This window comes from Zootoca vivipara, chromosome 16 (genome assembly GCF_965207765.1).
Source record: "Zootoca vivipara chromosome 16, rZooViv2.hap1.1, whole genome shotgun sequence".
Classification (NCBI taxonomy): Eukaryota; Metazoa; Chordata; class Lepidosauria; order Squamata; family Lacertidae; genus Zootoca; species Zootoca vivipara.
The window spans coordinates 40,834,445-40,858,099 of NC_142599.1; the positions used below are offsets into that span (position 1 = coordinate 40,834,445).

General features: G+C 40.8%; 2 protein-coding genes across 2 annotated transcripts; both read right to left on the minus strand.

Moving 5' to 3' along the window:
- On the minus strand, positions 1-11,207 carry LOC148683222 (vomeronasal type-2 receptor 26-like). The gene is made up of 5 exons (XM_088659946.1): positions 10,990-11,207; positions 9,822-10,113; positions 7,977-8,837; positions 2,686-2,812; positions 1-1,256 (listed from the first exon to the last, which is right to left on the minus strand). The coding sequence occupies exons 1-5, from the start codon at positions 11,205-11,207 to the stop codon at positions 358-360; spliced, it is 2,397 nt and encodes a 798-aa protein (XP_088516072.1). The 3' UTR covers positions 1-357.
- Positions 11,208-13,589: 2,382 nt separating this feature from the next.
- On the minus strand, positions 13,590-20,415 carry LOC118078591 (vomeronasal type-2 receptor 26-like). Its single transcript, XM_088659947.1, has 6 exons — positions 20,201-20,415; positions 19,253-19,544; positions 17,680-18,534; positions 16,883-17,104; positions 16,446-16,572; positions 13,590-14,491 (listed from the first exon to the last, which is right to left on the minus strand). Exons 1-6 carry the CDS (start codon positions 20,413-20,415, stop codon positions 13,590-13,592), a joined length of 2,613 nt encoding a protein of 870 aa, XP_088516073.1.
- Between the last annotated feature and the right edge of the window lie 3,240 nt (positions 20,416-23,655).

Consider the following 23,655-nt stretch of genomic DNA (forward strand, 5'->3'; position numbering starts at 1 on the left):
CATATATGATTTTATTTTGGATGTAAAGTCTTTTGTTGTAAAGATTGTACACTAAATGATTAAAACAATAAAATGCCCCCCCCAAAAAAAAGAGAAAGAAGGAAAGAAAGAAAGAAAACTTAGCTCCCAGTGCAATTAAAATTAATCATGATTTTTAATGGAAATAACCGAATCAACAATAAAGTCCCATTTACTAAAAGAGAATGCACCATTTCGACCTATGTTTAATTGGAAGTTAATTTGCTTTGAGTTCAACATGATTCCCCTACAGGTGTGATTAAGCTTACATTGAAAATAGACCTGAATCATAAATTTGAACCAAAGAGCTGGCTTAAGGCTATTAGGGATTAACATTCTTTACTTTTTCCTCATAAGCTGTTCTTTGTTGTTCAGTTCTGGTCTTATCAAAATGATGTAACATTTTGGGGTGAAGATGCAACCCAGTAGTCCCAAACTGGAGGCTAAGATAGAGAAGATCTCCACAGCCACCATGGACTTCCCCTTGGTGCTCAGATAGGATGGAATAAAACACAACCAAACACTGCAGAACACCATCATGCTGAAGGTGATGAACTTGGCTTCATTAAAGCTGTCAGGCAACTTCCTGGCTAGGAAAGCCACAGCAAAGCTGACAATGGCCAGGAAGCCCATAAAGCCCAGGACTGAGTAGAACATGATAGTGGAACCTTCATTACACTCCAGTATAATTTCTTGCATCATGGAGTGCATGTCCGTATCTGGGAATGGAGGAGAAGTTACCAGCCACACTGTGCAAATGGTAGCTTGAATAAAGGAGGAGGATAGAACAATGGAGCTGGCCAGATCTTTCCCCATCCAGGTCCTCATATTGGATCCTGGCTTGGTGGCCTTGAAAGCGAGAATCACAATGACAGTTTTGGCCAAGATGCAAGACATTGACACTGAGAAGATGATGCCAAATGCAGCTTGTCTAAGGAGGCATGTCAGCTTTCCAGGTTGGCCAATAAATAGCAAAGCACAAAGGAAGGAGAGAATGAGGGAGATGAGGAGAGTGTAGGTGAGGTTCCGGTTGTTGGCTTTGACTATGGGAGTGTTTCGGTGCTTAACAAATATCCAAAGCACCAAAATTGTGGTGGAAGAAAAAGAGAGGGCAGCAATGGTGATGCTGCCGCCTAAAGATTCTTCATAGGACAAGAAGGTTATATATTTTGGAATGCATAAAGTTTTGTTATTATTTGGATAACGATCTTCTTGACACTGAAAGCAGTCGTCCATGTCTGAAAAAGAAAAGTAAAACAAAGCCAGTGAATGTTCTTCTGTTTCTTCAGGCCTAGCATACAAATGATGACATTTGTTTCATAATTAGAGGGAGATGAGGAGCGTGTAGGTGAGGTTCCGGTTGTTGGCTTTGACTAATTAGAGTTGATTTCCTAGCATGCAATGTCTACTTACAGATGTAGTTATGGGCTTAAAATATGTAGGGGACTGGTCATGAATGCACTGGTCCCACCTCTCACATCCCTGTGCATGTTGACCATGCCCACTCACTGTTACAGCATATATTGAACAGGAAAGGGGTATTCCAGGTGCATTTGGCTTAATGTGTTTCAGTGGCATAGCAGGAGTTGCCAGCACCCGGGGCAGCATGGAGGGGGTGGGTGGGAGGGAGGGAGGGAGGGAGGGAGGGAGGGAGGGAGGCAAATGGATTGTGTACACATGCACATTCAACTACCTTGGGCTTTTGAACACCTGAATATCTCCCCAAATGTATTAAAGCACCAGGAAGACCCAAATATGGAAAATGTATATTTTCCTTGCTGTAACAATACAGCATACATAAATAGATAACGATAAATAAGTCCACTTTGACTTTAGACCTTATATAGTCTGCATGTAGTTTAAACAGATTCTTACCAGCACATCCAGACAGTGTTATATTTAATCAGCATTATATATTTTCCACCCCATAAGATGCACCTGACCATAAGACACACCTAGTTTTTTAGAGAAGGAAAGGGGGAAAGCCCCGGGTTTTTGGGGATCACCTCACAGTTGTGCAGTTTCTTTTGCAAAGGGAAAAAATCCTGGTTTTATGGAGTACTGCACAGTTCTGCAGCTTTTTTAGGAAAGGAAAGGGAGCTGTTTCAACAGTTTCCAGACAGATAATCTAATCATCCAGTCAAATGTCACTGAGGAAACAAACAGCCTTCATCTGCAGAACATTCAACAATGGAGCCCTGGGCAAGGGGCTGGGGCCGGAAAGGGAGCTAGCGATCGCCCACACATTCACTCCATTTCCCCTTACTTTTTAGGAGGAAAAAAGTGTGTCTTATGGACCGAAAAAATGGTACTCTTTATAGTCACCACACACAGAAACACCGGGGGGGGGGGGGTAGAGCGAGAGAGATATTATATATATATGGCTGATATGAGCAGTTTGGTCAACCCTGCTACGCACACAAATAATTCCCAAATTATGGGTTTCCTTTTTTGTGTGTCATCCCTGGCCATTCTGAAACAACCATATTTTCTGTATGGCCTATAATACTTTTTCCCTATTGGGAACAATAGGACTGGTATAGACACATCAGCAAACCCCACTCCTTCTGGACTTTGAATAAATTTTTAGACTTGAGTGAAATGAATTTCTAATACAAACATCTGCCCAAATGCTTGACATATTCCATTAAAAAAACCATTTCTTACCTATCTGGTTTGAAATCTTTCCTTCTGGACAGGGAAGACAATCATAGCAACAAGGGGGCTTTCCCTCTTTCTTCTTTCTACTGTAACCCAAAGAGCATTTATCATTGCATAGAGAAAGCGGTTGGGCCTGTTGATAAATGAAAGAGGCTTGTTTTAACAGTTATGGGAAAATAGTGTTTCGAAAGCTCTGTGATGTTTTCGCAAGAAATGGGTGACTGAAGAAGAAGGGGTTGCCAATTATTTGTGCCTACCAATGTATTTTGTGAAAAATTAGTCCAGTGACTGATGGCTGGACAGAGTTTCGAAAGCTACTGTGTTAAGTTCATCCATGAAATTCCTCAAAAATTCCCCTTTTCTAGATCCCGTAAGTCCCCAACATTTTCACAATTTGAGAATGCGGCCATACATCTTGTTTGGGGGTGGGTGGGAGGAATATCACTAAGTGATGCAGCTAAATAAGCAAGTGGGTGATAAAAGTGTGGGGTGGGGGTGTTTGCTTTTCCAGCTTCACTTTCGGCTTCAGAGTACTTGACATGCAGAATTTGGAAGCAACACTGGACTAGGCAATGAACTCTGTGTGCTTTGCTTTGAGGCTTGTTTGTTTTAATGCAGAAAATAAGGACATACCTGTAGAAATGTATACTGTACAGGCCCTACCTGGTTAAATCTGTCAGGCCATATGATGATATCATCTGAAATTGCGAACACTTTGTCTGTGGGAGCATTGGGGTCTATCTTTCCCACCTTTACTCTAACAAAAGACTGGTTGGGGAAAGTAACCCAGTTGATAATATCAAGTCCACCTAATAATTCCCCGTTTTGGTCAAAGGAGATCGTTTCCCCGGCACTGTTGTTAAATGAAACACTTCTCAGAAAGTGGAGCATCTAAACAGAGGGGAGAAACACATTGACACCCTAACAATGCCGATGAGCAAATTAGAGGCAATATAGAAGAGCAAATAAAAGAGGTGCTGTCATTGTAGATTTGTTCCCTGAGCCAATCTTTGGGCTTATGCAAGCATGAACTAATAAAAAGGTTGAGACTTGCAGGGGGAGAGGAGGGTATGTACTCAATGTCCGCTTAACCTCTTCTGTGCTGAACCAAAACTCTTCATTTGTAGGCTTCAATTCATTGACCCCAGGGTGTCCCAAACTTGGGTATCCAGCTGTTGTTGGATTACAACTCCCATCATCCCTGGCTAACAGGACCAGTGGTCAGGTATGATAGGAACTGTAGTCCAAAAACAGCTGGAGACCCAAGTTCTGGAAACCCTGATTCACCCTAAGCTGACTCGCCCAACTGTGTGAACATCCCAATAAGCTCGACCTCCAAAACCTCCACTTATTAGGCAAAATTGCAGTGTGGGAGCTGTGGACATACAGTCAAATATTATTTGGAAAACTTTCATGATCAGGGCTCCCAGTTGCATAGAGAAGCCTTCACCTGTAAAGCTTCCTATATCTTAAAACAATAGAGAGGTGCCTGGGGTATGAAGTCAATGGCAATGATCACCTGTGGTGGTGAGGCCAGTGCCCATAGGACGACTCCCCTTTTCATGTACGCTTTGGATACATGGAGAAAACCATGTCAAGGGAACACGTCAAGGATGCATTCTTAAGAGAGAGAAAATCCAATATACTGTACATAAAATCATAGAATCATAGAGTTGGAAGAGACCACAAGGGCCATCCAGTCCAACCCCCTGCCAAGCAGGAAACACCATCAAAGCATTCCTGACATACATATACAATAATAAATTAAAACTGTCTTTCTTTTTGTAAAACATCCCAGTGACACCCAAGGACAGCTACTATTAAGAAAGCTGTGATGAGAGGATTTCTAATTCAACAAAATGCTATAAAGAAAAAAGAAGCCAATGCAAATAAAGAAAAGATTCTAAATCAAATGAAAGAAAAAGAAAAGAAACTGAGGGAAAATCCTAAAAATCAACAGGTGCAGAAAGAAATTAAGGCATTGCAAGTTCAATTTTCTAAATTGATGAATCAAGAAATTGAATCTAAAATTAAATGGATGAAACAGAAATCCTTTGAGTCAGCAAATAAATGTGGAAAGTTACTGGCATGGCAATTGAAGAAGAGGCAGAAATTGAACACTATTGTAAGTTTAGTGCAAGATGGAAAGCATCTGGAGCACCCGACAGAGATACAAAAAGCTTTTCAGAAGTATTTTAAACAATTGTACAAACAGGAAAATCAAAATAAAGAGGAAGTGGAGCAATTCTTGGACAAATTTGGGCTGCATAAAATCCCAGAAGAGAACAAATCCCTACTGTCTCAACAGATATCAACGCAAGAAGTGGAATATGCTATACAACAAATGCAGTCGGGCAAGACCCCAGGACCGGATGGTTTGACAGATGCATATTATAAGACAATGAAAGATTGGTTAGTTCAACCTTTGAAGGATTTATGCAATGAAATTTTGAATGGAGGAGAGGCCCCTGAATCTTGGAAAGAGGCTTACATCACTCTGATACCAAAACCGGACACGGATAGAACGCAAGTTAAGAATTATCGCCCAATATCCCTACTTAATGTGGATTATAAAATATTTGCTAACATTTTAGCCTCCAGATTGAAAAAGGTTTTGAAAGACTTTATACATCAAGATCAAGCTGGCTTCCTTCCGGGGAGGCATTTGAAAGATAATATTAGGAATATAGTTGACATTTTGGAAATGCTGGAGCAGAAGATAAACAAAAAAGCCATTCTTATGTTTATAGATGCGGAAAAGGCGTTTGACAATATTTCTTGGCTATTTCTAAAAAGAAATTTAGAAAAAATGGGAATGGGCAATGGTTTTTTGAATGGAGTAAAAGAAATCTATTCAGAGCAAAAAGCTAAGATAATCGTGAATAATATGGTGTCAGATGAGATTAGAATTGAGAAAGGTACAAGACAAGGGTGCCCTCTCTCTCCTTTGCTTTTTATATCGGTCCTGGAAGTCCTGCTTGACAGGATTAGAAAAGATGATGAAATAAAAGGTGTAACTGTAGGGAAGAGACAATATAAACTTAAAGCCTTTGCGGATGATTTGGTGTTAACTTTACAAGATCCAGAGTCCAGTGTACAGAGGGCTCTGGAAGTTATTCAAGAGTTTGGAAGGGTAGCAGGTTTCAAATTGAATAAATCAAAAACTAAAGTACTAGATAAAAATTTGAATAAGGAAGAGAGAGAGAAATTGCAGGAAACAACTGGTTTATCTTTTGTTAAAAAAGTGAAATACCTTGGAGTGTATATGACTGCAAAAAATTTAAATTTGTTTAAAGATAATTATGTGAAATTATGGAATGAAGTTAAGAAGGATTTAGAAACGTGGACCAACCTGAAATTGTCTTTATTGGGCCGTATAGCAACGATTAAGATGAATGTATTGCCAAAGATGTTGTTTTTATTTCAATCATTACCAATAATTGAAAAGCTGAGTTGTTTTAAAGAATGGCAAAAGGTGCTTTCAAAATTTATATGGCAAGGGAAGAAGCCAAGAATCAAATACAAGATATTGACTGATGATAAACAAAGAGGAGGCTTCTCTCTACCTGATTTTAAAATTTACTATGAAGCAGCTGCCTTTTGCTGGTTGAAAGAGTGGTTTACATTGGAAAACGCTGATATTTTGGATTTAGAAGGTTATGATAATGTTCATGGTTGGCATGCATATGTGTGGTACGATAAGGTTAAGGCCCATGGAAGTTTTAAAAGGCACATTGTTAGAAATTCATTGTTTAAGGTTTGGTCCAGATATAAAGATTTATTAGAAAGAAAAACGCCAAACTGGCTCTCGCCTTTGGAGGCCAAGGTTCGCAAAAGATTAAATATGGAGACCGGTTGGTTGAAATATAGAGATTTGTTGATTCAAGATGGAGACCAATTTAAATTAAAAACATATGAGGAGTTGAAAGGTAAATTGGATGATTGGCTCCAATACCATCAGATAAATGAAGCGTTTAAAATGGACAGAGTAATTGGCTTTCAAATTGAGAGGTCAAAGGTGGAAACAGAATTGTTAGAACCTAAGACGAAAATACTTTCGAGAATGTATAAATTGCTCCTAGAATGGCATACAAAAGATGAACAAACTAAAAATGCTATGATTTTGTGGGCAAAGGATGTGGGACATAATATTATGATAGAGGATTGGGAAAAGTTGTGGAAGGAAAATATTAGATTTACTGCGTGTAGTTTATTAAAGGAGAATATAATGAAAATGATGTATAGATGGTACCTTACACCAGAAAAGCTAGCAAAGATTTACCACAACAATGACAATAAATCTTGGAAATGTAAGAAAGAAATAGGTTCATTTTACCACATGTGGTGGACATGTCCACTGGTGAATGACTTCTGGAATAAGATTTATAATGAACTTAAGAAAGTGCTAAAAGGCACATTGGTGAAGAGACCAGAGGCATTCCTAGTGGGCATTGTAGGGAAGGAGATTCCCAAGAGAAAGGTATCTTTTTTCATGTATGCCACTGCAGCTGCGAGACTGTTGATCGCTAAATACTGGAAGCAGCAAACGTTACCAACGATTGATGAATGGCAGATGAAGATGATGGAATTTATGGAATTGGCAGAGATGACCGGACGAATCCGCAACCAGGGAGAACAAGCAATTGAAGAAGAGTGGAAAGATTTTAAATTGTATTTAAAAAAGTACGCTAAAGTAATATTTTAAGAATAGAAATTAAGTGGTAAATAAATCTGTGGATTAGGTAAAAGAGGTTATTTTAGAATAGAAAATAAGAACTTAGTATTAAAAGTGAATACTTAGAGGTAGAATTTGCTAAATTGGAAGTGTGTTTGAGAAACACAGGGACGGGAACCCGAGGAGGTCCCAATATACACTGTGATAAAGATAAGTTAAACAGTTTTTTTCTTTTTTCTTTTTTACTTTCTGGTTTTTTCTGTTTTTCCTGACTTTTGTATTTTTGCTTTTTTGTATTTCCCCCATCCTTTCTAAACCTCTGTAAATCCCTTTTCTACTGTGAAAATCAATAAATATCTATTTAAAAAAAAATACTATTAAGAAAGTTAAAGAAAATGAAGAGCGTAATGCTTAAAACAGGCATTGGCAAACTCCGGCCCTCCAGATGTTTTGAGACTACAATTCCCATCATCCCTGACCACTGGTCCTGTTAGCTAGGGGTGATTGCAAATTAAGGCAGTGCTAGATGGCCCACCACTAATGTCTAAACAATCGAGGATGGTTTGTTTCTTCACCCATGGATAGGGTGAGATCTATAATCGTTTTAAGTTCAGAACTTTACCTGCCACGGATGTAGATTAAGAAGCTTCCATTTTCCTTCATCCCCCGTTGCTCTGCGCTTCAATCTGGTTGAATGCATGGCATTGAAAGCATGAGCGATAGCATAGACAGCGTTGTATATGCAATAGCTGTGGCCAGTCATTGTCATTTCAAAAATAGATGCAGGAAGAGTTTCCAGCCTCTCCTCTCCAGTGCAGATTTCATCAACCTCCTGGTCAACCATGGATATGGGGAAGAAACATTCAAATGCCTTTTCCCAGAAGACCCTGATGAAGCCATCTTCTGTTTCAGAAGCAGGATTCCTCATCTGAAGAAATTGATGGAACCCCAGCACCTCCTCTGAGTGGACAGCAAAGGATAGCGCACCATGCAGGATGTCGACATTCCACCTTCTTTGAAGAGGAAGGGACGTGAAAGCCATCTCAGCTGTCATAAGCCATACTTTACCTTGGCTGTTCACCCATATATCATAAAACTGTAAATACTGAATACAATTTCTAAAAACTATCATAGTGTGAGTCTCCCCGTGGAAGACCACCACATTGGCTTTGCTTCCCACGATGACCCTAAATGTTTCAATCGCCTTCTGCAACATTTTTTCAATCTGACTGGAAAAATCTATTTGGGGTAATTTCTCTATGAAGTCAAAGCAGATACCGTTCTTGGAAAAAATGGGAAGCATGTTCTGTACAAATATCTCTGTGCTTGCGACACTGAAATAAAGCACTCCAATCCACGTCCACCCAAAATGCAGCAGTAATTGGAGAAGAGCCTTGTGTTGATTGGATGCACTTGGAAACATCCAGTACTCAAACGCAGCTTGGGGGTTGCTGTTGGTTTCTGGAGCGGAGCTATAGGTGAGCTGGAGAAAATCAAGAACAACGAGAAGAGTGGAAAAGGTATTTTCAAAATAATAATAATATTGAAATATCATTTTGCAACTTTCGTTCTTTTTCTGGCTATGTACACATTAGTGGTTTGAAAAAGCAGCGAAGTCAGTTCTCCTTGCTGTGTTTTGAGCAGCATTTTAATGTTGCTGTACAGATAAAAGAGAGGGGGGTGTCTTCCCCTGGTCTCCATTACCTGATTTTCCACACTAAATATAGTGATACATTTGCCAAAATGTAATGCTTATTTCCAATCATCCATTGAGGTCATAAACAGATTTAATATTTGATGGCTACGGTACTTATTAAGCAGAAGGACTAACATATGACTATGTCACTAAGGGGCCATCTTTTTTAAAAAAGAAAGAAAGAAAGTTGATGCAGAGGACTCCCCCCCCCCCCCCCCATGGATTGGCAGTAAAGATTCCACAATTATGTTTGACCTACATTCCTGCCTGACTCTCTAGCACTGCTTCTGCATTTCTCAATCATCTGAGGTATTTAAGGAGAGGTGGGTGTCCACATGCCAGGAATGCTGTGGGTTATTGCAGTGAACAGGGAGTTGGACTAATAGAGGTCATAAAAGGAATATTAGGAAGAAGAGGAGGAGGAGGAGGAGTTTGGACTTGATATCCCACCTTTCACTACCCTAAGAGGTCTCAAACCACTCACAATCTCCTTTCCCTTCCTCCCCCACAACAAGAACTCTGAGACATGAATGAGGCTGAGAGACCTCAGAGAAGTGTGACTAGCCCAAGGTCACCCAGCAGCTGCATGTGGAGGAGCGGAGACATGAACACTGGCAGTTTGGAACTGCACATGAAGTCAACTTAAGGATTATTTTTCCCTTGGTCTATATTTGTTCCTTAAGCAGCATGCAGCCTGAAACCCTATGATACTCCTCTTCCTGCGCCCACCCCAGATTTATAAACTCCCAGGTCCTTGGGTAGCCAACTTACACGTGGAATCTTATAGTTGTTCAGAATGACTGCCATGTGGAGACAGACATTAGAGTCAGGTCCCCCAATGACCGCTGCCAAACTGTTCTGGGGTTCACATTTGTAGTTATGGATAAATCTTCCCCGTGTGCAGAGAACTTCCAGAGAGGCTTGAAGTGTAGATATTGGTTGGAAATAGTTCTCATAGATGTTGAAACCCAGGGTGAAATTGGGTAAGAGATGAGTGTTGCAATTTATCCCCCTAACAGCAAATACAAAGGCCAGGATGTTCTGGTAATTCTGAGTCAGAAACCTACAAAGGAAGTTTGATTATTTTTTAAGACTGCTTTCCACTTCTATGATAAATATCAAGGTGGTCACATCATGAAAATACAAGACAATATCTAGTGGAGTGAGAGACAATGCTGATCATATTCAGAATGGATCAATTGGAATAAACAAATACTCATTTCAAAGGGTCTCCTCTCAGTATGATTTAGTTGGCCGTCACCTATGATCAAGAAAATCCAGGTGTCATTGGTTTTTTAAAAAAATCAGGGCAAAAGATACCTCAAGATCACATGATCAACAACAGGAACTGATAATAGTGGCCATGAAAACTAAGAAATAAGTGCATTTCTAACATCAAGTGAAAGCTATCTAAAGTCCATAGCAGCCCAGGTGCCTTCTAAACATGTCATGGGGGTAGCACATGTTCTGACAAGAGTCTCTCAGCCGTGTGCAGCAAGTTCAAGAAATTAAACAGAGCTTGCTGTAATGTAAATCTGAGAAAGAATGCCAGCATCAGTGAGGTCTCATGATTGATCATACTTACAAATAACAGGATTGAGCTTAGCAATTGTACACTCAACATCAGAAGTCATCCACATGGTTAGTGAGAGAAGTAATATTACAGAATATCTGCATTTATTATTACTTTTAATACTAATATTGTCATCTACTCCACCACAGCAAATAAGAACATACCAAAAGGTAGCGGGAGAGGCAGAATGCCTTTCTAAAAAGGAAGTAAGGAATGTGATCGAGTCACCCGCCCTAACTATTGAAGCTAAAGCTCGTCCTCATAGAAACATCCTGAGAATATTATCTGAAAAGATTTTTACATTATTATTATTATTACTACTACTACTACTACTATCATCATCATCATCAAAACCAAGCTCCGTACATGAGCTCATCAACTACGTCCTGAGAAGGATGTTTTGTGAATGTTATCTGGTAAGAAGATCTGTAGATCTGAGAAATAATGCACCCAAGGATGAGATCACCTGACTGATAATAGTTGTGAAGAGTAGGAGCATGCTCATCCCTGCAAGATTTAAGAACAGGAAGTCTGCAACCAGCTTGAGGCAGCCACACTAATGCCAGTATTCCAAATAGAATCATCTTGGGTGAAAACCATCCAGTAAGAAACCATTTTATCAGTTCCCACATTATCATTTGAGTGCCTATTAGTTTCCTCATCTGAGCCGAATAATCACTCAGTCAGCTGAGCTCGAAAGCTGGGACTTTCAAGAGTGCAGTTTATTAGCACTCAGACCGATGGCACAGCAGGTGTTAATATCTAGCTTGAGTCAGAATTTACTATTTTGCTAGTGGCCAATAGAATTCCCCATGATATTTGCAGAAGCGGTTGTAATCACAGTTGATTTGAGAATTACTGGGGAGTTAATCACATGTTTAGCATTTACTGTGGAGGTGCAGAAGAACATTTCCCCCCTGACATATCAGCAGAGGTCAGTAGGCTTCACAGCCCTCCCCGGTGTGGCAACAATAAGCTCCAAAGCCACTAAAGGCCACTAAAAAAGAGAAGCATTGAGAAACAAGCAAAGACTAACATACCACCCTATACCCGGGGGTCTCAGAGCAGTTCACAGAATATCAGGGCGGTTCACAGAATAATCTGGCATCAAATGGTAATGGTACCTTAAAAAGTATTCATTTCCTAATCTCAGCCCATGGGGCCATCAGATAATAGGAACCATTGCATTTTCTCTGGTATTCAGGGCCCAGGAAAAGGAGACTTATTCCATAGATACATAGGCCAACCATTAAGTTATGTTAGTGACTAATTCCTGCTGTTGATTTTTTTATTAAAAAAAACATTATATTCATTATATAGTAACATTCACATCACCATCACTATTTCCCTTAAGACAGATGTTTTTAATACATTCAAAAGCCTTTTTGTGGGGGAGAACAATCCTGCTTTTCTTTCATGACACTAGACTTATTCTGGTGGTTGTAAAGATTACGTTATGACAGACCCAATCCTGAGATGTCAAAACACCAGGTCTTGTAGAGAGGCAGTTTTCTAATTTAGCTGGGGTGTGTGGATAGTTCCAGCCAAAAATCTGGGGAGCCTTCTTGCCCTAGGTCAATCAAGACATTAACTTTTTTCACCAATCCCTTTTCTCCACTCAAATGCGGATGAACACAAGGCATGCCAAACACGTTGTCTTGTAGGTAGGTAGCCGTGTTGGTCTGACGTAATCAAAACATAAATTAAAAAAAATCCTTCCAGTAGCACCTTAGAGACCAACTAACTTTGTCATACGTATGAGCTTTCGTGTGCATGCTAAGGTGCTGCTAGAAGGAATTTTTTATTTTGTTTCGACTGTCAGACCAACACGGCTACCTACCTGTAACTGAAACATTGATAAAGATGTTTAATAAGACTGGGCCCAAGACAGAACCCTGTGGCACCCCACTAGTCACTACTCTCCAGGATGAGGAGGAGCCATTGATGAGCACCCTTTAGGTTAGGTCAGCCAGCCAGTTACAAATCCACTGAATGGTAGCATTGTCTAGCCCGCATTTTACCAGCTTCCTTCTAGGTGCTCACAGACCATTTGCTTAATGATCTGCTCTAGAATCTTTCCTGCTATTGATGTCAGGCTGACTGGGTGGTAATTTTTCTCTACTCAAATGTTTTTCTCCACTCAAATGTGGATGAACACAAGGCATGCCAAACACGTTGTCTTGAACTGCAGGCCCAAAGGAGGGTTTGAGCAAAAAAAACCCATGAGAATGGCCAGATCCAATGCTTTATTAAATAAAGGTGTAAACAGACATCAAAGCGTGCAGAGTCACACGTTCTTAAAGACACGGGACAAGAATTATGGAATATTATGCCAATATGTGATCACAAGTGGAGATTGGAGAATTTGCTATTATTCAGTATGGAGAAATGGCAGAGGGAATTAATGAAGTAAATTTGATACGTAGGAAAAAACACGGGTGACCTTTACCAATAATAATAATAATTTGGGATCCCCTCTTGGACTTTTCATGGGAGAAAGAAATGAATGACTTTGAGACACTTTGACTTAAAAGAAATATTATTTAACAGAAAGTAGATAAGATGGTGTTATCTGGACTGAATGTCTTAATCCCTTACACACACACTTTTTATGTAACCAGCAGATGGAAAATCATTAAGTCCTTTTTCTTTTTCTTAATTGTTTCTTTTCTTTTCTCAATAATTTCTCTTCTTTCTTTCCCGTCTTCTTTCTGCTTCCTTCTCTTCCTCTTCTTGTTTCCTCTCCTTTTTTTTGCTTTTTTGTTGTCTCTCTCTTTCATTTTCTTCTCATGATTGGGGCTGCAATAGTAGTGTAACTTAGCTGAGGATAAGTATATTTGGTTGGGATTGCATTGTGAGTTTCATGGATGACAAGGTAGGTATTTAGCGATGGCTAAATTTCCATGGCTTACAATGCGATTAAATGATGAATAACGTTAGTTGGGTTGAGTACCACATTACAATGATTATTTTCTCCTCTGTATTAGCTGCTCTCTGCTGTTCAACTCAGGCCTAACCATAATTATATAGCTTTTCGGGAAAAAGATACAAACCAGTAAGCCTGCACTGGAGGACAAGATCGAGAAGATCTCTACAGCCACCATGTATTTCCCCTTAGTACTCAAGTAGGTTGGAACAAAGGAGAGCCACACACTGCAAAACACCAGCATGCTGAAGGTGATGAACTTGGCTTCATTGAAACTGTCAGGCAACTTCCGGGCTAGGAAAGCCACACTGAAGCTGACAATGGCTAGGAAGCCCAAAAAGCCCAGCACAGAGTAGAACATGAGAGGTGAACCTTCACTACATTGCAGTACAATTGCATCAGGCATTGTGTGCATGTCCAAATATGGGGATGGAGGAGAAGTTGACAACCACACAGTACAAATAATGGCTTGAATCAGGCAGCAGGAAAGAACAATTGAGGTGGCCAGGTGTTTCCCCACCCATTTTCTCATTTTCGACCCTGGCTTGGTGGCCCGGAAAGCTATGACAACAATGATGGTTTTAGCCAGCACACTTGATACAGCCACAGTAAATATGAAGCCAAAAGCAAGTTGTTGGAGGAAGCAGGTTTCCTTCTCAGGTTGGCCAATGAATAGCAAAGCACAAAGGAAGGAGATCAAGAGGGAGATGAGGAGAGTGTAGGTGAGGCTCCGGTTGTTGGCTTTGACTATGGGAGTGTCCCTGTGCATAATGAAGATTCCCAGCACCAAAGCTGTGATGAAAGACAAGGAAAGAGCAAGAAGAGCCAAACCAAGGCCCAATGTTTCTTCATAAGACAAGAAAGTTATATATTTTGGAAGGCATGAATCCTGGCCATTGTTTGGATACTGTCCATCTGGACATTGAAAGCAGGCAACCATGTCTGAAAAAAGAAAATGTAGTTTTCAAAACACCTTTCATTTTGTTGTACATGCTCTGATATTGGAAAAACCCAAATGAAGGCAAAAAAGGTCAAAAGATGAAAGAAAATATTGCACCTAAATGCTCAGAGCTCAGTGGCACAGGAAAATGCCAATGCTGCTTTTTGTCCAAGGGTGCAATGCCTCTGCTGCCATCTTGCCTGAATGTATATATCAAAATATTTGTTTGGTTTTAGTCAAGTGGTATAATATACTGCCCTGTTTAGGGAGGCTTTTAATGTTTAATAGATTATTTTATTTCATTTTTCTGTTGGAAGCCGCCCAGAGTGGCTGGGGAAACCCAGCCAGATGGGCGGGGTATAAATAATAAATTATTATTATAATATTATTATTAAATCAGTCTGTATTCCCTTGTTAATGATCACCATCAAATTGAAATGATTTATAGAGGAAAGAATCATTCTGTTTGCATTGTCAATTGTAATTCAGATTTCTTAAGTATAATTGGTTTAATTCACACTAAAATGGGACTGCCTGTTTGTATTGGTGAAAGGGCTTAACTCGAGGATTCCATTGAAGCTAAAGGTAAAAGGTAAAGGACCTGGACGGTTAAGTCCAGTCAAAGGCAACTATGGGGTTGTGGCGCTCATCTCGCTTTCAGGCTGAGGGAGAAGGCATTTGTCCACAGACAGCTTTCCGGGTCATGTGGCCAGCAGGACTAAACCGCTTCTGGCGCAACAGGATACCATAACAGAAACCAGAGTGCATGGAAACACCATTTGCCTTCCTACCTATTTATCTACTTGTCCTGGCGTGCTTTCAAACTGCTGGGGTAGGCAAGAGCTGGGACAGAGCAACAGGAGCTCACCCCGTTGTGCGTACTCGAACACCAACCTTCTGATCGGTAAGCCCAAGAGGCTCAGTAGTTTAGACCACAGTGCCACCCGCATCCCTTGAAACTAAAGAACAACAAGAAGAGCTCTCTCTGAGATTTAACCGAGTTGATAATTAACTGGTTGTTGTTCTCTAGCAGTTAACATGTGAGCGATTAACATTAGATCAGGTGACAAGGGTTTTTGGTTGCAAATCTCCATTTTGAAAGGAGTTGCCTTTGGGTTTCTTTGTTTTCAAACTTTGTGGAGTGAGGATGTAAATGAAGCTCTCCAAGTAAGTAGCTCCAGGCTAAAGCGGCTGGATGGCAGGCAGTGAAGCCTGTGTGTGAGTGTATGCGAGAGAGCTATGTTTGTCAGCTTTGAATATACAGTGGTACCTCTACTTACAAATAACTCTACTTAACGAATATTTCTACTCACGAATGGAGCTCCGTCCACCATCTTGGATGCGGTTTAGATAGGATTTTTTCTACATACGAATTTTTAGATAGGGTTGCTTCGAATTTCGATTTTTTTCCTCCCAATGCATTCCTATGGGATTCGACTTACAATTTTTTTTACTTACGAATGTGCGTTCGGAACGCATTAAATTAATAAGTAGAGGTACCACTGTAAATTAAAGTTATTTCTAAGCTGGACAGCACAAGGTATTGTTTGGATATATTTTTTATGTATCATTGATGTTTTTGTTTTGTTTTTGAAGAACGTTCTGCAAGTAAACTTTTTAATTAAACGTATGGGCCTTGACAATATTTTTATTCCAAAAGGACTCCATTTTCATGTATCCAGTTGCTTCAAACTGTTCAATATTAGCATCTCCAATAAAAATTGCCTATTCATTCTTCCTGAAATAATACAATAACTGAAAACACTGCTAACCTTTGGAGTTCACTTTTTTCTGAGCTTTGTTATAGAGTTCCAATCCAAAAATCAGTATGAAAATATATGGAAAACTGAACTACAAACATTTTTTAGCATCATTAGATGAATGAGTTTCAGCCTGATATGCATCCAGTGGACTACATGCTATACTTCTGAGAACTTTATACATTATCATGATTACCCTTCTGGTTGGAGATCTTTCCTTCTGGACATGGAAGGCAATCATAGCAGCAGGATGGCTTCCCCTCCTTCTTGCCCTTTCTATAACCTGGTTGACAATTGTCATTGCACAGAGAAATGGGACGCGACTGTCAATAAAGGAAAGCACAGAATATTTTAACATTCAAAAAATAGATTTAGATTGTTTGTATCATATATTTTAATCTACAGCTGAGAACGAGATTGAGGTTGGCATGGCATAATAAATTTGCTTGAGTCTTAGGAGTTGCTTTCTATGCAGGACTGATTGAACTTCCACCTTGGTTGTGTTTAAGATAAATGAGCTTCATCTAGCTGACATGAGAAGAGGCAAAGTTGGTTCCAATTCTGAAGAATAAACCATTTTTAAAACTTTGGGGAAATAATGGGAACCATCTGTAAAGTTTTGTGGACCCTTACCTGGTTATAGATATTGGGCCAAACAATGGCATCCTCATCAATAGTGAATGCTTGAGGAGCATCTGGGTCTATGTTTCCAACTCTGACTCTAAGAAAAGATTGATTTGGGAATGTGACCCAATTTATAATATCAAATCCAGCTTGTAAGGCCCCCTTTTGATCAAATGAAACCTTTTCCCCAGCACTGTTGTTAAATGAAACATTTCGTAGAAAACATTGGAGCTAAAGGGAAGAGAGAGAGAGAGAGAGATCTTAAGAGAGAAGCAAGGCAAGAATACAACACACTTCAAACTAGGATCAATGGGCTCTATATGATCAGTGTAGGATGTAGCAGTTCATTGTTCCAAGCAGGAAACCAGGGATGTTCTCCTCCACAGTACTATGAGCTCAAGCAGGGCAAGCCCCCTTATTCCACAATGTTCTTTGTCTTCTGGAGGCTACTGAACATGCTTTGGTGTGTGGGGAGTTGCTTTCTTATACTATTAAAAATATGTGCTTTTTCTGCATATTGTGGAGTTAACCAACATGAAAAACAAACTTCGGCCACAGTGACATTAACCAAACAGTATGAAAGTGCAAAGACCAGCTTGCTCATTGGGTGCTTATGACCCTCAGAATTGTCTCCTGGAACATGGCAGGCTGGTTCACTGGAGTCTGGATATCTATTTTACTGTGTTTACTGTGAGCAAGAACACCAGAAAAGAAGTTGAAAAATGGGTCAGTGAGAAACCATGTCTGCCGCTGCCCCAAACCCAGACTTGGCACAGAGAGTGACCACTCTTCTCTTTGCGTTTTACCTGCCATGGGAGTTCAGTGAGAAACTTCTTTCTCTGTCCTCCAGCAATTGCTTTCTTTTTGGACTTGGACAAATCCATGGATTGCAGGGCATGGACCATAGCATAAACAGCCAGGTAGATGTTGTAGCTGTGAGCAGTTGCACTCATTTCAAAAACGGATGCTGGAAGAGTGTCTAGCTTCTCCTTCCCTGTGCAGAATTCCTCATTTGCCACGTCTACCTTGGCGTCAGGGAGAAGACAGGTAAATGTATGCTCCCAGAATACTCTCAGAAATTTGTCTTCTTTTTCTGAAATGGGGTTCCTGTTCTGAATAAATTTACGGAATCCTAACACCCCTTTAGAGTGAACTGCAAAAGATAGAGCACCATGGATGAAGTCTATGTCCCACTGTCTTTGCAAAGGAAATGATGTGAAATCCATTTGAGCTGTCATAACCAGGAGTTTTGCATTCTTTTGGCCACTACTGAATTTCCAAACCTCGATCAATATTCTCAAGACCAGCATGGTCTGAATTTCACCATGCACAACCACCACACTGGCAGTGCTCGCCATTATTCCCACAGTCATGTTGATCCCCTTGTCCACAATTACACCAAAAGCACTGGAAGATCCTTGTTTCGGTAAACGTTCTATGAAGGCAAAGCAGATGCCTCTTTGGGAGAAGCTGGGAAGCACATTCTGCACAAACCTCTCTCCGTTGTCATCATCCAGATAAACTACCCCAATCCATGTCCACCTGAAATGAAGAAGTAACTGGAGAATCCCCATATATTGGTGAGCCCCATTTGGGAACATCTGTTGGATGAAAGCACCTTGTTTTTCAATATCCAGTACTGGTGCGGAACCATATGCAAGCTAAAGAAATATTAAAATAAAACAGTAAAGTTCTCATCATATTATCATGTTCTTGTAGGTTAATGTGTGCATCTCCGGCAAAACAGCTACTACCAAAGCATAGTGCTTCTCACAAAGTATCACCTAAGAAGCATCAACCTTTTCTTTTGAACCTTCTGCCAATCTAACCTCATCTTAAACTCTGATGGTACCATAGATCAATGCCAAAGGGGTTTGCTGCTCATGCAACAGGCAACAGGACTTTGTGTCTCTCTCGTCCTCTGTGTCGCCTCCAGCATGCCCCTTGGGTTGCGCAAAAAAGGCCCTTTCACAATCCACCTGAGTGTGCTTCAGAAACAGGAGGGGATCCACCAGACTTGCAGCTAAGACATGTCTGTGATCAGACCTGGCACCTCTTGGAACATACACAGCTGTCCCACCAACTTAAGGGCTATTGTTTGTAGTCACCCAAAGGTACAGACGCTCACTGCCGTCTGAAGGCTGGGGTGGGTTTAAAAAAAAAAATTATGATAAAACTATATATAGGCTTTGAAACAGAAATCTCTATTTATGCCAAATGGATCTGAGATAATGTAGACACTCTCCTCATAGTCAAGTTTTCCTGCAATGCTTCCAGTGTGATTTCAGCCACATCCATTTTAACCTCCAAACCACATCAAAAAAGCAAGAGAAGCAACCTGTGTTTTGCTCATAGATCCTGCTCATGAGCAAAGCTTACCTGTGGCATCTTGTAGTTGCTCAGGATGGTTGCCATATGGAGGCAGACATTGGAATTAGGTCCCCCAATGACTGCTACCAGATTGCTACGGGTGTCACACTTGTAGTTTGGGATAAAATTTTCCTGAGTCGAGAGAAGTTCCATTGACGCTTGATAGGTTCCACTTGCACTGAACTGGCTATTATAGATCTGGAAGCCCAAAGTGATGTTGGGTAAGAGTCGAGGGTTTAAATTGATTTCACTTACAGCAAATACCAAGGCCATGATGTGCTGGTAGAGCTGGGTCAGTACCCTGTAAGGAGAGTTACATACCACAATATGGTTCATCTGCTTCAGATTATATTGGGCACAATTCTATCCATTACATACTTAACTGTGGCATTTCGTCAAGCTATGTATTACAGCTCATATACAGGAAAGAATGAGTTGACTGTGGTAAGGCGGCCACTGGCATTTTATCCCCTTTACTCTTCTCAATATGCATCTAATAATGACACTTGCTGGAAGCTAAAAAAGGCCAAGTTTGAATAGCAATTTGGGAGGCTTTGTATTGCTTAAATCAGGTCTATTCCAATTTTTGAAATTATCAGATACCATATATTTAACAACAGAAGATATACTGAAAGTACCAGGATGAATTTAAAACCATAGGGTTGGTAATGAATGCCCGTAAACTCTTATCTAATCCAGAATATCTAATAGACAATACAGTTTAAAATGTCATTCCCCTACAATTTAATAGTAATAATAAAAATAAAAATAATTTATTTTTTATACACCGCCCATCTGGCTGGGTTTTCCCAGCCACCCTGGGCGGCTTCCAACAAAATATTAAAATACAATGGTCTGTAAAACATTAAAAGCTTCCCTAAACAGGGCTGCCTTCAGATGTCTTCTAAAAGTCTGGTAGTAATATTATCGGAACAGTTACATTTTATAACTCCTTACATGATATCACCAAAGAGCTCAGTAGAGGGAGGTTTTTGAAATGTCATTGGACTTGAAAACACAAAGTTTTGTGAAGAGATGCCAGCAATATTGAGATCTCCAGGCTGATAATACTTGTGGAGAATAGGAAGAGGGTCACTGATACTACATTTAGCATTTGGAAGCTTGCACACTGCTTGAGGCAACAGCACAAATACTAACACAACTAACACCATCATTTAATATTAAAATCTGATTTCTAGAAAGAATTTCACCTATTCCAGCATTGCTATTCAAGGAGCTGTGGATCCTGGAATTAGATTCAAATGGCAACTTATTCAGCAGATGTGACAATTTGCATTTCAGAATGACGGGGCTCTGCCTGTCTCTTTCTCTTTTCTGAATGGTGCAAAGGGATATGGATGGTTTATTCAGTGCCAACAGATAGTTTTGCTTGTGGCCATGGACAATCCCCAGAAATTTTGAAAACAAGGAGAATTAATCATAGTTAATTTGATAATTACAGAGGAGATAATAAACTTATTCAGAAGTGTAGCTTCTCCATGAAAATGTTCAGTTGATCTAAACTAATTGAATATACTGCCTACAAAATTGAAAGGGACCTAAATTATTACTAGTTTGGCACCTTGTTTTCCATGGGGCCTAATTTTAACTCACTTGGTATGGAAGTTGCAGCAAAGAGATTGATGAAGCTGTGTCTGTTTCTAGCCTTAGTTCTAAGTTTCACAGGAAATAATACAAACCTATATTTCACTGTTGGTTTGTAATTTTGCTAGTGCCCACTACAGGTCTCCAGGGAATTGGAGAAAATGCAATCACTGTTAACCTGGTAATTAGAGGGAAAATAATCACTACTCAGACTTCCAGGTTCTCTGAGACATGAAAAAGAAAATATGTTTAACTCGGCATAATTTACTTTTCCATAAGAAAAATGAGGTACTGTATTCAAAAAAGACTCTTTCAAATAAAAATCATTGTGCAATATATTTATATGTAGAGCTGTGTTAAAACCTTTTTAAAAAAGCAGTTGTCCAACATAAAGCAGTCTCCCTTCAGTTTTCATCTAAAAGGGGGCATAAACCTCCCAAAACTCATGTTATTTCATATGTGTGATCACTATGTCTGCCAAAATGAAACATTTTTTTCAAAGTTTCCCATATGATGGAAACGCCAAAGGGGAACGAAAGTTGCAGGTGTAGTTTTGTGATGTACAGGCCAAGCTCATTATCCAGTTGAATTATTTTACAAAGGCTAGATAGTCACATTGTTTTCTGAGGTGGAATATTTAAGTACAAAAATGTTGCTCTTGCCTATATTCTGTGCTGTTTCTTCAGAGCAGAAATGTATTGGTAGGGTTGTAGTTTTCTTAGAATCAGAGAATTGGTGGGTTGGGAGGGAATATCCAACTGCCCCATGCAGGGATCGAACCTGTGACCCTGACTTTATCAGCACCACACTCTAACCAACTGAACTATCCAGCTGGATGATAAACTACCTGTTACCCAGTTATATTACCCAACAAGCCTTGCTGGAGGTCCATCTAGTCTAGCCTCCTGTTCCCACATAAACCAGTTCTTTATGAGGCACCCACAATACCAAGGTATGTTGAGCACTTATATACTGTTTCTGGGGGGAAATGGGGTTATTTGTCAACGAAAAGTGAGTGGAGGCAGGAACCAGGAGAAAGAAAGCAAGGAGGATCTTTATTTGTCTTGTAACAGAGTGTAACTTGTCTCCTGTCTGTCAAGATAATCTGATAAGGTTTGGGAGAGGTTTTTCCAAGACATTTTCTTCTGCAGAGGAAATATTTGGGGTCATTAAGAGTCAAGAGGGCTTCAGGAGCTAGTCAGGAAGGGCTGGGTGATGGGCTTCGCAGGGTGGTGAATGCTTCTCCCTGTCCCAGACCCACTGAAAGAGGCGGTCATTAAACCACTTCTTAACAAAACATCTTTAGAACCGGAAAATATGGCTAATTATCGCCCAGTCTCAAATCTTCCATTCTTGGGCAAGGTGGTTGAGCGAGTGGTTGCTGAACAACTCCAGGCATGCCTCGAAGAAACGGACCATTTGGATCCCTTCCAGTCGGGATTCAGGCCTCATCATGGGACTGAAACTGCCTTGGTCACAATGGTGGATGATCTCCGGCGGGCTAGGGACAAAGATGAGAGCTGTTTCCTAGTTCTGCTGGATCTCTCAGTGGCTTTTGATGCCACCAACCATAACATCCTTCTGGACCATATAGAGGGGTTGGGAGCTGGGGGCACTGTTATACAGTGGTTCCGCTCCTTCCTCCTCAGAAAGTGGTGTTGGAGGATGAGTGTTCAGACCCCTGGGCTCTCACTTGTGGGGTGCCTCAGTGTTCCGTCCTCCCCCCCCCCATGCATTTCAACATCTACATGCAGCCGCTGGGAGAGATCATCAGGGGGTTTGGGCTGGGTGTTCATCAATATGCGGATGATATCCAGCTCTACCTCTCTTTCAAATCAGAACCAGTGAAGGTGGTGAAGGTCCTGTGTGAGTGTCTGGAGGCAGTTGGAGGATGGATGGCAGCTAACAGATTGAGGTTGAATCCTGACAAGACAGAAGTACTGTATGTGGGGGACAGGAGGCGGGCAGGTGTGGAGAACTCCCTGGTCCTGAATGGGGTAACTGTGCCCCTGAAGGACCACGTGCGCAGCCTGGGAATCATTTTGGACTCACAGCTGTCCATGGAGGCGCAGGTCAATTCTGTGTCCAGGGCAGCTGTTTATCAGCTCCATCTGGTACGCAGGCTGAGACCCTACCTGCCCACGGACTGTCTCGCCAGAGTGCTGCATGCTCTAGTTATCTCCTTCTTGGACTACTGCAATGCATTCTATGTGGGGCTACTTTTGAAGGTGACCCGGAAACTACAACTAATCCAGAATGCGGCAGCTAGACTGGTGACTGGGAGCGGCCGCCGAGACCACATAATACCGGTCTTGAAAGACCTACTTTGGCCCCCAGTACGTTTCCGAGCACAATTCAAAGTGTTGGTGCTGACCTTTAAAGCCCTAAACAGCCTCTGTCCAGTATACTTGAAGGAGCGTCTCCCCCCATCGTTCTGCCTGGACACTGAGGTCCAGCACTGAGGGCCTTCTGGCGGTTCCCTCCCTGTGAGAAGTGAGGTTACAGGGAACCAGGCAGAGAGCCTTCTCAGTAGTGGCGCCCACCCTGTGGAACGCCCTCCCACCAGATATCAAAGAGAAAAACAACTACCAGACTTTTAGAAGACATCTGAAGGCAGCCCTGTTTAGGGAAGCTTTTAATGTTTAACAGACTTTTGTATCTTAATATTTTGTTGGAAGCCGCCCAGAGTGGCTGGGGAAACCCAGCTAGATGGACCGCTTCTTGTTCAGAAGTGTGCAATCTTTGTTCACCAGGCTTCTTCTTGCCCCCTGCTTAATCTTACGTGGCCCACAACATAACCTGTGTTA

Bases quoted from the DNA above. Each gene is read 5' to 3' on its own strand.
- LOC118078591 (XM_088659947.1), bottom strand. From the start codon at position 20,415: ATGGTGTTAGTTGTGTTAGTATTTGTGCTGTTGCCTCAAGCAGTGTGC. The intron at 19,545-20,200 runs GTAAGGAGTTAT...CTCTCCTTACAG, and splicing joins GAGCTCTTTGGTGATATCAT to GGTACTGACCCAGCTCTACC. The intron at 17,105-17,679 runs GTAAAACGCAAA...TCTTCCCTTTAG, and splicing joins TCACTGAACTCCCATGGCAG to CTCCAATGTTTTCTACGAAA.
- LOC148683222 (XM_088659946.1), bottom strand. From the start codon at position 11,207: ATGATTCTATTTGGAATACTGGCATTAGTGTGGCTGCCTCAAGCTGGT. The intron at 10,114-10,989 runs GTACGGAGCTTG...CTTCCTTTGTAG, and splicing joins GACGTAGTTGATGAGCTCAT to GTTTCTGACTCAGAATTACC. The intron at 8,838-9,821 runs GTAAGTTGGCTA...GATTTTCTCCAG, and splicing joins ACAACTATAAGATTCCACGT to CTCACCTATAGCTCCGCTCC.